The following is a 15,526-nucleotide window of genomic DNA, read 5'->3' as shown; positions in this document are numbered from 1 at the left end:
AAAATCTACCAAAACAGCAGAGACCACCAAAGCAGACACCCAAACAACTACCACCTCAGAACACAACACCTGCAACACATAGACCACACAGTCAGAGTGTCAAGCAGTCACAGCCCTTAAGGCCAAACACAATGCCAGACACACTAGTCATTGGTGACTCCATAGTCAGACACACTGACGTCCTGCTCACCAGACTGAGTAAGGAGAAGGTCACAGTAAGCTGCCTGTCGGGTGCTAGAATCCACCACATAACGCATGCACTCAGGTCTCTCAACAGCAGGTACAAGTACGACTCAATCATTGTTCACGCTGGTGTTAACGACCTGAGATGTACCTCCTTGGACTACATGAAAAGAGACATAGAGGAGCTCTCTGATTATGTAGCCCAAGCAGGTATGACCCTGACCTTGAGCAGTATCCTACCTTCACCAAGAATGATGCCACAATACAGAGATAAGATGATCAGCTTTAACAATTGGCTTAAACTCTGGTGTCATTCAAATGGGATCCAATGTCTGTCTGCCTGGGATGACATGCTGGACAAGCCACGCTGCTTCGCAAGGGACGGCTTGCACTTGTCACCCCTGGGATTCCGGATTTTGGCAAAGGCTCTTGCCACCCCATAGTGCCTTTTTTAGGCAAGGCTCAAATTCTAAACCTACCACCCTAGAACAAAACAAAGAAAAAAAACTAAGGGTAATGCTGCTCAATGCCAGAAGTCTCAACCTCAAGATGCACGCACTCGAGGCCCTTCTCAGTATGGAGAACATCGATGTCTGTGCTGTGACAGAAACCTGGTTCAAGGCTCCTGAGAGCACCCCAGCACTATCAGGTTTTACCTCATATCATGCGTTCCGGCCCCAAAACCCGGACAATACCAAGAAAGGAGGAGGGGTATCCATATTAATCAAGGACACCCATACCTCTAGATTGGTGGCAACGCACGATGCATTGGAAACCATCCAGGTGCAATTAACCATAGGCAAGACTGCTCTGCAATTTGTAGCATGTTACAGGCCACCCTCGCAAACTCAGGAACCTCATATGGCCTTCCTGAAAACACTGGAGGGGATAAATGTATCTCCGAACACCATCATACTAGGTGACTTCAACTACCCTAATATAGACTGGGAACACTACTCAAGCCCAAACACTCTAGCCCAAAAGTTCCTGGAATTCATAAACTCAAATGCCATGGAACAACTAGTCACCATCCCCACAAGAGGAGAAAACATACTTGATCTCATCATCACGAACATGGGAGCACAATGTTCAACGCCGGAAGTATACCCCTCACTGGTGAGATCAGATCACAAACTAATCTCGCTGGAGGTCCTCATCCCGCCCCCACCCGAAATAAAAGACCACAGTAAAGAACTTCTCGAAAGCCGACTTCACACTTCTAAGGACTAGTGTGGTCTCCTTTAAGGCCCCTGAGCCGGCGGTAAACATTACTCAAACCGCTGAATCACTTACAAATGCCTTCTACCAGCACCTGCAGGGCTGCATGGATCAGGCAATCCCAAGCAAAACAAAGACTCTTTGTACCAAAGGCAAGTGTCCAGTCTGGTGGACCCCAGCCATAAACAAACTCTACAACAAAAGGAGAAAGCTACTACAAGATAGAGCAAAATCCTTAAAAGGTAAGACACCGCTGATCACTATAAGTAAAAAGCTAAGAGCTCTCATAAAATCATCCAAAGCTAATTTTGAGAAAAAAATAGCTAAGGACTCTAAAGACAACCATAAGGCATTCTTCAGCTATGTCAGAAACCTAGGAGGAAACTCCCAGATATGCTCAGAATTAGTTCAAAATGATGTGAAGATTACTGATCCTACAGACATTGCCAACATACTGGCTGACAGGTTCAGTGCAACCTTCTCCCCCCCCCTAAAGGAGAGATATCTATACCAAATGATTGTAGCCCCCCAAACATCTCTAACGCCCAGGTGAGAACTGCTCTCTCCAAGGCAAAGAACACAGCATCCATGGGACCTGATGGTGTCCCCGGCTGTGTGCTCCATGAACTCAATGAGGAATTAAACCCACAGTTAGGACAGCTGTTTAATCTTAGCCTCACCTCCGGATACGCACTCCAGGAGTGGCGCAGAGCGACTTTGGTCCCACTCCACAAAGGCGGTGCCTCCACCGACCCTGGAAATTACCGTCCCATTAGCTTGACAAGCCTTATCTGCAAAGCCATGGAGAGGATCATAATGGATCTCATAAATAAAGACATAGGGAATTTGCAGACTTTGGATCCAACCCAGTTTGGCTTTGTCAAAGGCAGATCATGCCTCTTAAACTTGGTTGACTTTTTCGAAACAGTCACCAAGGCCATTGACGAAGGAAAGGCAGTCCATACAGCCTACCTAGACCTGGCGAAGGCTTTCGATACAATACCCCACTCGGGCATCATTGATAAACTCATCAACTTAAATGTAAACCCATACATTACAAGATGGGTTGCAAACTGGCTGAGTGACAGAACCCACAGGGTCAGAGTTGCTGGCGCCATGTCAGACTCAAAGCCTGTCACAAGTGGTGTCCCACAGGGCTCAGTCCTGGGCCCACTCTTGTTTGGCATCTACTTCTCTGAAGTACAAGCAAACACAGGAGGGTTATGGCTGACAAAGTTTGCAGATGACTGCAAACTGGGCGCCGTAGTTGAAAACACATCCGACACAGATATCCTTCAGAAGGGTCTCACAGAAACGGATAACTGGTGCCAGAGCCATGGCCTAAAGTTAAATGCCAAGAAATGCATAGTCATACCCTTCGGGAAAAATAAGGTTACCCTAGCTACCATATAGGAGGCAATCCCTGATCACAGAAGAAGTTATCAGGGACCTGGGAACCCAGGTGGACAGTAGCCTTTCATTCGACACCCATATTGCTAAAGTAGTTAGGAAGACCTTCTACATTGCCCACCTTATCATGAAGGGATTCACATCTAGATCAAGGGAAGTCATAGTCTCCCTATACTCATCACTCATCAGACCAATGATCGAGTACAATGCCCCATTCGGAATGTATCTGACCCGACACTTGCAGCAGCTGGAGAGGCCACAAAAGTTCCTCACCAAAAGGATAAAGGGTCTCAAAAATCTGTCTTATGCTGCCCGACTGAAAGAACTCCAGTTATATTCAGTTGCTTTCCGCTTGCTCAGAGGTGACCTATGCCTGACATACAAGGCCATGTCAAACCCAGATTTGATGAACATGCTTCATCTCAAAAAATCTAGATCCCTCAGAGCCACAAGGGTGGGAGACTTAAACCTCGACACGGTTATTAATAGGACGTGCTGGAGGGATAGATTCATCACCCAAAGACTCCCTATGCTGTGGAACAAAATCCCGGTTTATGTGAGGCAGAGCACCTCGCTGGCCTTGTTCAAGAGGAATCTTGACCAATGGATGGGGGATTGCAGATGCAACCCAGGGGTTACCTCAGTGTCACTGCTCGACAGAGGCACAGCAAAATAATGGGCATAGTTTCTTCAAACTAAAGGGGTGGCGTAAGCCACAAAACTATGGGCTAGGCTTATAAATGCCCTCGGGCAGATAGCCTAGTATGAACCTATGAACCTTTGTAATATAGATTTCAACACAGATATTCTTGTTTTGTTTGTTGGTTCATCCTGGGGTGTATCTGAAAATGGTGCATCTGAATCTATGTTTCATCCTAATGTTGAAAAGAACTTGTTCCTCCTTATTTAATTAAACACCAAACTAATATTCTTATCTGTGCTGATCAAAGGCTGTAAATGCCCTGTAGACTGTTTTCACATGTTTCAGACTGATGGGAAGAAATTTGTCTTATTGTAATCAGTTGCCTTGGACTGACAAATTAGTAAAGTTGGCTTCCCGTGCATAATCTGAAGATTCAATAATCAAATACAAGATTCCAAATGGGAAGGAAAAGGGACAATCCAGCAGAATTGTTTAGATCTGTCTACACCATGGTTTCCTTTTTCACACCCAGGGAAGAAGGAATCAACACCTCTACAGAATCTGTGAAATGATTCCACAAATTTCTAAGATAACAGTGTGTCTTTCTTGAAAGTATGTAGTTTTCACATTTTCAATTTCATCTGAAACATTACAATCACAATATTGAGACAACTTCCACAAATTTGCTTGTGCTCACAATGATTTATTTTGACTGGTACATGGACTATGGGGTTCTATTTCAATATTAATGTTGTCTGAAGATTCTGTATTTCTGTACATGTGCTTTTACCTTCAACATGCCTGGTTGGTGGACAGTGTTAAGCATTACGAACTGTACGTCCAGGCAGGTTTGCTGTCTGTTGGATCCAAGTGCTGCAGATAAGATAAGCATGTGTACACACACGTGCTTGAAGGGTGCTTGCCCTTTTCCCATGGTTGTGTGGCACTGGGGTTTACTTAATGCTGCTGTGGGTCAAAGCTCCCTCCGTAAAAATACTTTTGTTTTGCTCTGTGTCTGTGGCATTATATCATGTAGGTTCTATATTTATGACATCAGCTTGCTTGTATTCATTCTTAGGACATTAATCCATTTTCTCATATGCAATCTTGCTTGAGGAACTGGATGAATACAAGACAAACACTTACCCAAGACAACTGTCAAAAAATGTCTTGCTGTTATAGCCATTTTGTAAAACATGCATCAAGACCTTTTTCGATCCTCTATTAGCTTGTCTCAGATTGGGGATATTATATACACAGCACCATCTAGCGTAACAGCCAACAGCAACGAAAAGTTAGACCACTGCTGAAATATCCAAAAGCAGGTTTAATAACTGGTTAAAACAGTGAATATGGTTAGCGCTTTCGTGGTCTCAAACACCACTTCTTCAGACCTTCATAAAAAATTCTTTACTCTAACACATCTTCTTTTAAACTAATTCATACAGTTATAAGCCAATAGGAGAGCTTACTCAATTAAACCCAGCTTCCAACTGTTTAACTATTGCCTATCCAATGCACTGAATTACATTTACTTAAATAACTACATATATACACATACTCTGTAGTCTTATCTAACCCTTAAAAGTATTTCTAAAATTAAAAAAAAAAATCCCTATAAATATTACTATAACATTATAACATTCAACATTACTTAAAACATTCATTATTACATAAAAATCATTTGTCAAAAACATGACAATAAAATTCATACTATTTATTTAAACAGATTTCTATTCTTTAAAATGGGTTGTATTGGAATTCTGTCATTCAACCCTTTTCCCTGGTCTGCCCTTAATCTAATTATCCAACGTGTTTCCAAAGTCTCAGTGGTGTTTCTGATATCTCCACAACTTTCATTTTCATAAACTTGCTCTATCACTGTAAACTCAAAAGCATGGGTTTGACCTGTAGCTAAAACATGTTTTGCCAGTGCATTAGTTTCAGTGTCCTTCCTTATGTGTTGTACATGTTCACGTATGCGATACCTAAATTTTCTATTCGTCTTACAATATTCTCACTATTACAGTCTGCTAGTACATGAAACACAGATCTTTGTCCTGAATCTGGATGTATAAAAACATTATTTTCCAATTTATCCAATCTCACAAGGGATAAATGGCTAGGCTTACAATGGCTGACAAGGGCAGTTAACCTAGTACTAACCTATGAACCTATACATTGGCATTGATTACAACTCTTACATGGGTATGTACCTCAGTTCCTATTCCTCCTTTGTCCCGGTGTCTTGCCCCCAGATGGATAACAGAGCATCTGCTTCAAAGATCTTTTGTTCTTAAACTGGAAACTAGGTTTATCTCCTACTATATTTCTTCATCCTGAGTAAGGATGGGCCAGAACCTTTTCACTGTTTCCGTTATCACCCCCACATTACTGCAACAGTGTACTGGTACCCACATTTTATTAGTTAGGGCCGTCTTTCTCTTATCATTCCTATTTCTACTAGTTGAAAAGTATGGCTTACCCCTGTCCAACCTCTGCACCTTCATATCCATAAAAGCATCAGCTACCTTATTACTAGCATAACCCCTCTCCCTCAATTTGTTTTCCAGGGTTAATAGCTCTTCACTAAACCTGTCCTCATCCGTTGTTAACCTCGAAGTCCTAAGGACCTATCCCTTCACTGTGTTTTCAAAGATGTACCCTGCGTGCATACTTTTTCTATGTAGAAGGGTATTTCTATGACATTCCTTCCTATATACGCTTGTCTGGAATTTCCCTGCATCATCTCTCAAAATACTCACATCAAGAAAGTCAATTCTAGAATTTGAATATTGCATGTCAAATTTTAAAAAAGATGTACTGGTGTTCACTGCTTGGTGAAACCTTTTCAACTCTGCCTCTTCACCCTTCCATAACAGAAAGAGGTCGTCCACAAACCTCCTGTAAAATATTACCAATTTCCAATCAGTTATTTTAACAGATTGTTCACTCTTCCATAAGGCCATTATCATATTTGAGTAACTGTTAGCACTAGACGTGCCCATGGCCACCCCCTCCCTCTGCAAGTATATTTGGTGGTTAAACAGCATAACATTATTACATAATATTATGTCCATCAACATACATATCAAGTCTGTCTGAACATGGGTACATATACTATCTTGAATAAGATATTCCCTTAACATCTCCAGACCTTCTTCATTAGGAATGGAGGTAAATAGGGAGTGAACATCCATTGTTACCATACGTAATGGAGTTTCTGTTAAATCTATCTTTTATAAAAACTCATAAGTCCTGCAAAAACTGCTTAGAGTCCTTTAAAATGTTCTCAGTTTTATCCACTACAGATCTAAGCGGTTTTTCTACATAAATAGACAATGGCTCGGTAATCCAATTTCTACTGATACTGTAGGTCTTAAAGGAGGCCTAACAGGATCTTTTGTGGATCTTGGGTATTCCTCTAATAACTGGTATAAGGGTGGTAGGCATCTGAAAGTAATCGTACAGTTGTTTATCTATAACACCTTCTAAATGGCTATCTAACTAACAGTGCATAACTAATGCACTGGCAAAACATGTTTTAGCTACAGATCAAACCCATGCTTTTGAGTTTACAGTGATAGAGCAAGTTTATGAAACTGAAAGAGGTGGAGATATCAGAAACACCACTGAGACTTCGGAAACACGGATAATTAGATTAAGGGCAGACTGGGGAAAAGGGTTGAATGACAGAATTCCAATACAACCCATTTTAAAGAATAAAAGTCTGTTTAAATAAATAGTATGCATTTTTATTGTCATGTTTTTGACAAATGCTTTTTATGTAATAATGAATGTTTTAAGTAATGTTGAATGGTATAACGTTATAATAATATTTATAGGGATGTTTTTTGATTTCAGAAATAATTTTAAAGGTTAGATAAGACTACAGAGTATGTGTATATATGTAGTTCTTTTAGTAAATGTAATTCAGTGCATTGGATAGGCAATAGTTAAACAGTTGGAAGCTGTATTTAATTGAGTAAGCTCTCCTATTGGCTTATAACTGTATGAATTGGTTTAAAAGAAGATGTGTTAGAGTAAAGAAATTTTTATGAAGGTCTGAAGAAGTGGTGTTTGAGACCACAAAAGCGCTAACCATATTCACTGTTTTAACCAGTTATTTTGTTATTAAACCTGCTTTTGGATATTTCAGCAGTGGTCTGACTTTTCGTTGCTGTTGGCTGTTACGCTGGATGGTGCTGTGTATACAATTCTACTTATTTGTTGTTCCAGCATTTCATTTACACAAGTAGCTATTTGGACTTTGTGTGTATGTACTTCAGATTGGGGATAACTTCACAATTAGAACCTATGACAGCTCCTAAAAAGATTACCGATGTTAAAAGGATTAGGGCTGATTCCTTGTAACTAACTGTTATTCCCAATGACTGCAGTAGGTAAAGTGTCACATTTACACGATATAGCCGCGGTGGTGCAGCGGTAGCATTGTCACCTTACAGCAAGAGGTTCTCCCATTCAATTCTCAGCTGGAGTGCCTTCTGTGTGGAGTCTGCATATCCTCCACACGGTTGAGTGGCGTTTGAAAGACGTGTGAATGGGCATGCCTTCGTTGAAGGTCAGGCGTCGGGCTGGCACCTCGGCACCATAAAAATCTACTGCCAATCATTAGTGGACCGGAGTTCCACTGTGGTGACCCCTAACCGGAAAAAGCCAAAAGAAGTAGAAGTTCCTGTTGTTGCTACTAGAATAATTGCCTAGACAATGGAAATAGGTTCATTTCTAAGATGAGCAAACACAAAATTATTCTGATGGCTGTGGAGAGCCCAAAGAGCAGAGGTGAAAAATGAAATTTGGTACTGAGCTCTCTGGTATCTGTGGTACTTTCTGTTAGATGGCCTTATGGCTGTGTGTAAATAAACATCTTCTATGTCCAATGTCCTTGTGCAGGAACCTTCTGTATTAATGGAAGTACTGCTTTTAGAGTTACCATTCTGAAATATTTTCTATTTGTTAATTTGTTCAGGTTTATTGTACATAAAAACATGTGTGCACACACACACACACACACACACACACACACACACACACACACACACACACACACACACACACACACTAGTTCCTATTAATTTGTCAAAGGTAGTTTTGGCGAAAGTAAAAGGATCCAAGTACATTTGTCAAAACTATTTTTGTCATCAGTGGAGTTTGTCTCTTTCTCCACTGATGAGCGATCTCAAAATAGGCATATATAAGTCTGGGATGTGTCCCCAACATGTAGGACAAAGGAGGGGGGACTTGCCCCCTGCAAAAAATGTTTCCACAGATGTTTGTTGAGGAATTTCAGCAAACATATTTTGATTATTTTAAATCTGCCGAAACTGCCTTTCTGAGTCACCACAATTCCTATATAGTGAACTATCTATGTGTCCTGTTGATAAAATAACAAAGCAGGCAAATGGCAATAATGGATAGATTTGAGCGTCTCAGGCACCTGCAAAGATTCAAGGTAAACAAGAAAGGCTGGCATAGCCGATGAAACTTTTATCTGGACCAAACTGGGACAAACGGCAAAGAAATTCAAATATAATGACTTACTGTATGACGGACTCTTTCTGAAGTACACGTAAAGTTATCTTATTTGATATAAAGTGAAGTTTCAGTAAGGCTTTTAACAGCTCTTCATTAAAACTCCCTCCTTACACTACACATGTATAACTAACCAGCAGATAATTAACTATATTTCGGTCACATTTTCTTGTTTGTCCTAACAGTGGGTGATATTTCATCATGACTGAATGTACATACTTCAGTGATGAACTTTGAGACATTCAAACAACTAAACCCTTATTTTGTACAATGGTATCCATTTTGCAAGAATTCCAGAATGCATAAATGCAATAGTTGGCTTTTTACCCTATTAATGAGCATGTGTTATCAAATGTAAAAGTATCACCTACCCTGTACCAGCTACAACCTAGAGGCAAGACTATTATGAAGTTCATAGTAGCCATTTTCTGAAAAACAGAAAAAGAAAACAATTTTTTTTTGCATACTTACTGCTTGAAGTAATTTTCAGGCTTCTTACAATAAGGTGAAAAGAGAGGGAACAGATTTCGAGTCATATCAAACTGCAGCTGTGTCGCACCTCCTTCATTGAAGTGATTTGCCAGAATGATCTATACAAGTCAAAACAGACAGGCATAAACTTATTTTAATGAAATATAAATACTGTAAATACAGGCACAAACAAAAGATGAAAGAATATATATTCAGATTATATAAGCCTACTGTACATGCCAGCTACTTCTGCCTACTTATCTTCCATGTACAGTAGGCTTATATATATTCAGATTATATAAGCCTACTGTACATGCCAGCTACTTCTGCCTACTTATCTTCTGACTTCTGCACTGTTTTCATTCTACATAATATCAAGTACAGTACGACTGGGCATGTTGGTCTGTCTACTGTGCAGCATAAATAAATATATTATTTAATATGGCCTGGCTCCCACTGAAAAACAGGATGCAAGATTCATGAGATTACAAAAAAACAGGTATCTAAACTAGTTCACGTCACATTTTTTTTTAACTAAGCTAAGGGGTGGAAGAGAAGACACCATGAGTTCTGGCTCTCAGAAAATTCATCAAATCTCACACACACAAAAAGCTTCCAAATTGGCTTTCTCTTTTCAGTGAAACTGCATTTCCTTCCATTGCTATCTGTCATTTTTTTGAAGCACTCATGCTCTCAGGTACATTAATTACTCCGGAAATCACTGTAGTACTATGTGCTAAATTAGAAGACAATACCTAGCCCTAGAAACCACTAGTTTGCCACAAACACTAAGGGGGTACATGTAAATCCAGACACACAAACTTTCTACAAGCAGCAAACAGTGGAAAAAGCCATGCTTCTGTATTTGATGGCAGCATTTTCCAAATGGCGGTCTGCTGGCTGACAGCAAAAGAAAATACAAACAGTATTCTACTTGGAAAGAGTTTGGTTGCTAGCTGCTATTGCTTCGCTCCCAAAAGTAAAGGGGATAAATTGGAGATTACGTACTTAACATAACAATAGGTCTTTATGGTCATGGCTTATCTTCCACTACTGCAAAGACTGATGTAGCAGTTCTCAATCACCTTTTAATTAGAAAAACCTTCCCACTTACCCATACATAATCCATTCCACCCCACTAATTAATTCTAGATCTAAGTAAGCCTCTCATAGCAGTTTTGCTTACTAGAGTTGCACATTCTAAGAACAATACTTCCCCCTACTGGGACCAGTATGATTGGTAGAGAGGGATAAAGCCTGGTCTACAATGCAGGGAAGCTGGATTTAATTTGACAGCTTGAACATCTGAAGTGCTGGCAAGGGAGAATGACAGTGCCTGTCCTGGGAGGAGGGATGGAAGCACATGCATGGGTTACCTAGCATGCTTAGATTTCTCTGGTGGATGCTGGGGAAGCAACAGTGAAGTGTTTCCTGAGGTTATGCGGCATGGCACTCCAATATCATCTCTTTGCAAAAGTGAGGGGTAGTTTGATGCAGCCTGCTCAAATGCATACCTTACCCATGATGTGCTATGGGGGGGCAGCGAAGAAAATTAGGTAAAAACACTCCTAGCAGCAGTATGATGCAGAGGCAGAATACCTCTGTGACTGCCACCCTCTTTGGTTAGGATGGAACACTGGAAAGAGGATGACAAAGTAGCCAAGAATGGAGATGAAAATATTCAGAGGTTATGCCATTCCTTATGTCCAAGACCACCTGTCACATTTAAGGTCCATCCATACTTTCAGGTAGAGAGACAGCCAGTTCCCAACTGCCTCCAGTATGGATCAGTCAAGCAAGATATCAGGTTGTCTACTGTGATACCTCTGATTATTCCCACAATTCCTGCCATTAAGTTAGCATCTACCTAACAAGTTGCTAACATCACACAGTGCAACATGAAAAGCGTGTAGCTGAAAGCAACTGTGCATCTGGACTTCATATTTTTATGGAGAGAAACTGATGAGGGCAATAAAAACAGAATACCTTTTTCTTTCAGTGGCTAAAAGAATGTTTTATGAAAGTATTTAAGTTGTTTTCTACATCTGGGAGAGGAATAAAGATAAGAGCAAAAACAGGCAGCGCAGGCTGTACTATGTGTCTTAGCATGGATAATCGTAACTATAGATCCATTAAAGCCTGTGAGTGTAGCTGTCAATCTGGGATAATTGTTCCTATTTGGAGAGTTAAACTTCATTATTTGAAGACGTACATGGTTTTGCCTGTTTGAGTTAAGTTAATAGGTTATGGGGTGTATTTGTTTTTTTAAGTGTTTTCATTAAAACAGTCTTCTAAGAGGTGACATGGGCTCAAATGGATATGACAAGAAACGACTGTATAAAAGGTCAATTTGCCAGACATTAGTGTATGCATGTAAAACAAAAGCTGAAAGAAGACATTTATAAAAAAAGTGTTGTACATAACAGGTGGGAATAATAATATCTTCTCATAATGGCAACACTTTCCATATTATCTCTGAATGTGAATGGTCTCACAGGTATATACAAAAAAGAAACAGCAGTGAACTGTATTAGGAAATGTGGAGTGCAAGCAGCTATGCTACAACAGACACATTTGGAAAGAACTGAGCACGGGAATTTGGTAAAGGAAGGATTTCAGGGTGGTTTTTCAGCGGAATATCTGGGACAAAGAAGAAGAAGAGTTTGTTTGTTTGTGTCTTTCGGCTTTTCCCGGTTAGGGGTCGCCACAGCGGAACTCCGGTCCACTAATGATTTGGCAGTAGAGTTTGACATGCTGGCTTGCCGGGCATAATGCACAACCTTCAACGAAGGAATGCCCATTCACGCATGTTGCCACACAGAAGACGCTCTAACTGAGACTCGAACGGGCAACGTCTAACTGTGAGGTGACAACGCTACCGCAGCACCACCAAAGAAGAAGAAGAGTATTTATATTAATTGCTAGAGGAACTCCAATAGTGACGGAAGAGGGAAAAAAGATAATAATGGTAGATTTGTGGTAGTAAGCAACTACTGACAAGGGAGGAGGATTACACTGGCATGTATTTATATTCCACCTAGAACTGCTACAGTGGAGCTTAAGAAAATTCTGGGAGAAATAATCAGCTTTCATCAGGGAAAATTACTTACAGGTGAGGACTGGGACTTCATTTGCAACAGTGAGGATGTATCTGGGGAGCTTAGAAGAGAAAACCTAACAAGAGAGGTTAGATTTTTGAAGAAATTATAATATTTGGCTATGGAAGATGTGAATTTAGTAGTAGGAGCTTGGAGAGAATTTTCATATTATTCTCCAAGGTACAAAAACTGGGCTTGGCTAAACAGAAATTACAAAGTACACTTGTGTACTTTTACCATAATTGTAGATGTTTGAGTACATTCACTGTTGCAGTCCTGACTGTTTGGGGTTTCCTGCTGTGAAAGCCCTTGGCCAGCCCGACTACCACAGAAAACTCTTTTCGCCTTCCAGGCTGGCAAATGCCCTAACCCATGTCAGTACACTTGGGTATAAAGGGAGCCAGCCTTCATCATCATTTCAGTATTTTCTTGACTCCTTCTAGGAGGAGCACAGAGTGTACCATAGGTAAACCAAGGCAGGGAGAACTAAACCAGGGTAGTCTGGGGTAGTGTCCCACGGCTATTTTAGTTGATTTGCTGTAGTCTACTTAGTAGGTTGAGGGGGCAGGAGGGAAGGAAAGAAGACTGCAACAGTGAACACATTCAAGCATCTACATTTATGTAAGTGTACACAACTGTACTATGTTCTTCATGTTTCACTGTTGCAGTCCTGACTGGTGGGAAGATTCCCAAAGCTTAAAGGAGGGTGGAAGGAAATCATGGAGAACAGAGGATTCCCTGCAGGATTGCAGATGCAAATCCAGCTCTAGACTTAGAAAAGGCTGCCAGGTGGTAATGCCTTGTGACGGTATGATCAGAAGACTAGGTAGCTGCCTCCAAAATGTCTTTCGTGGGGACCTTTTTAAGGAAAGCTGCAGAAGTAGCTCTGGCCCTAGTTGAGTATGACCTAATCAATTCAGGGGGCTTTTTGCCATGATGGCTGTAACAAAAAGAAATGGAATGGAATATCCACTTGGAAATTGTCTAGAAGCTGGCTTTCCTTCAGAGCCAGAGGCAAAGGTTATAAATAGCTGCTGTGATTTCCTCAATGATTTTGTCATGTCTAGGTGGAACCATAGCATTCTGTGCACATACAAAGAGTGACTTTTTTCCCTTCTGTTCGGAGGGTTGGGGAAGAAGGTACGTAGATGAATGGTCTGACACACTTGTGACCACCTTAGCCATGAAAGAAGGGTTAGTTCTGAGGAAGACCCTGTCTTTATGGAAGATCATGAAAGGTTCCACTGCCATTAGGGCCTGCAACTCTGACACCCTCCTGGCTGAAGTGATAGCCAGTAGTAGGGCAGTTTTCCAAGTAAGAAACTTTAAAGAAGCATTAGCTGCAGGCTTAAAAGGAGGTAAAGTCAATTTTTCTACATAATTAAGATCCCATGGGGGGATGGGTTTCCTCCTGGGAGGTCTAACGTGAATAACACCCCTAAGGAATTGTTTCAGTAGGGGTTGTAAAAAGATAAGAGCAAGAGTACAAATGTGATCAGAGATGGCTGCGGCATCTATTTTAATGGAGGAATAAGAGAGGTCTTTTATCCACCCGAATGGACAGGTCCTCCAGGATGGATGAAATGTTAGCTGAATTTGTCTAAAGATGGTGCTTCTGGCACCAAATAGAGAATATTTTTCATTTGGCTGAGTAATATTTTCTAATGATAGGCCTTCTAGACTCTCTTAGAATGTTTGCAACTGCTGACTTAAGTTGGTGTTGCAGTTGGGTGCTGTAGAATTATCCAGGCTGAAAGGCCAACAGTCTGAAGACTGGTGTGCACAATCCTCCCCTTGTTTTGGGTGAGGAGGTCTACCCTCTGTGGTAACATCCACGGTTTTTAATTGGTTAGCTAGAGGAGTAGTGGAAACCAGTGTTTTCTGAGCCGGTCCGGTGCTATTAGTATGACCCTTGGACCTCTTCTGTTATCTTTAGAACACTAGTGGCAGAAGATGCAAGGGGGAAAGGCATAAATGAAGAGGTGAGTCCATGGGAAGGAGAAGGGATCTGTTCTCCATGCAGATGTCTGCCTTGTCCCAGTACAGAATTGCTGGCAAACAGGTCCCACCTGTGGGACGCCCAATTTCTGAGTTATGCTGAGAAATTTTTCCCAATGCAGATGCCATTTGTGGGTATATGTCAAGTTTCTGCTGAGCTGATCTGCTACAGTATTTTGTTCTCCTAGAAGATATTGTGCTATAACGTGTTGGGTTTGGGCCCCCAGGCTATATCCAAAACATTCGTGGTGAGGGTTTGACCCTGTGGTCTGAAACTGAAGGATTGACCCTGATTCTGGGTGCAAGCCTGTACTGACCATGCAAACTCTTGTTTGAGGCAAGCTATCAGGGGTATTTTGGTGTCTAGGGACTGAGAGCTTTGGCACCACACATTCTTCAGGTACCACTGAAGCTTCCTCATGTGCAGTCTGGCTATGGTCACCATGGGGATACAGGATGCCATGTTTTTATGGAATGAAAGTGTATACTTTCTTTCAAAACCTATCAGGGGCTCTACTCTCTCTGTCCATAGGGCAAATGGTTCCTGGAGGAACTGGCTCTAGCTTCTTAGGCCCTGGAGTGCCCACTTCTCGGTCACAGCAGAGGAGTTTTTAAACAGATATTTAGGACAGTCTTGTACCTTGTAGAACCTCTCTGGTTTTCTAGGGCAGGGGGAAGGCAGTCAGGATTTAAGGAGGCATCCTACAAAATATCCTTTACCACTTCCAAAATGTGTGGAATAGCTAAAGGTTTGGGTTCAGGGAGGTACACAAACTCTTTAACTCTCTTTTTGGCCTGGGGGTGTTCTTGTGCCTCCCACTGAAAATGCTGCCTCACAGCAAGGAGTGTCTCTCCAAATGCGAGATCCTCTGATAGGGAATCCTCTGAGTCAGATTCTTCATAGAGTTTGTAAGAGGGGCCTTCCCCTGATCCAGATTCCACCAAATCAGAA

The 15,526-nt window shown here is 41.3% G+C and overlaps 1 protein-coding gene across 2 annotated transcripts in view; it reads right to left on the bottom strand.

Annotated features, from left to right (window-relative positions):
* Positions 1-15,526, bottom strand: part of RINT1 (RAD50 interactor 1) — a 625,783-nt gene that overhangs the window by 62,407 nt on the left and 547,850 nt on the right. For both annotated transcript variants that reach the window (XM_044088530.1, XM_044088531.1), the window contains one exon: positions 9,479-9,597. In XM_044088530.1, coding sequence (XP_043944465.1) covers positions 9,479-9,597 — 119 coding nt within the window. The remainder of the gene's footprint in view (positions 1-9,478; positions 9,598-15,526) is intronic.

The sequence above is a fragment of the Protopterus annectens genome, chromosome 11.part0 (genome assembly GCF_019279795.1).
Source record: "Protopterus annectens isolate FY-2018-M chromosome 11.part0, PAN1.0, whole genome shotgun sequence".
NCBI lineage: Eukaryota > Metazoa > Chordata > Ceratodontiformes > Protopteridae > Protopterus > Protopterus annectens.
The sequence above is the reverse complement of the archived record's forward strand: the minus strand, read 5'-3'. Positions and strand labels throughout refer to the sequence as shown.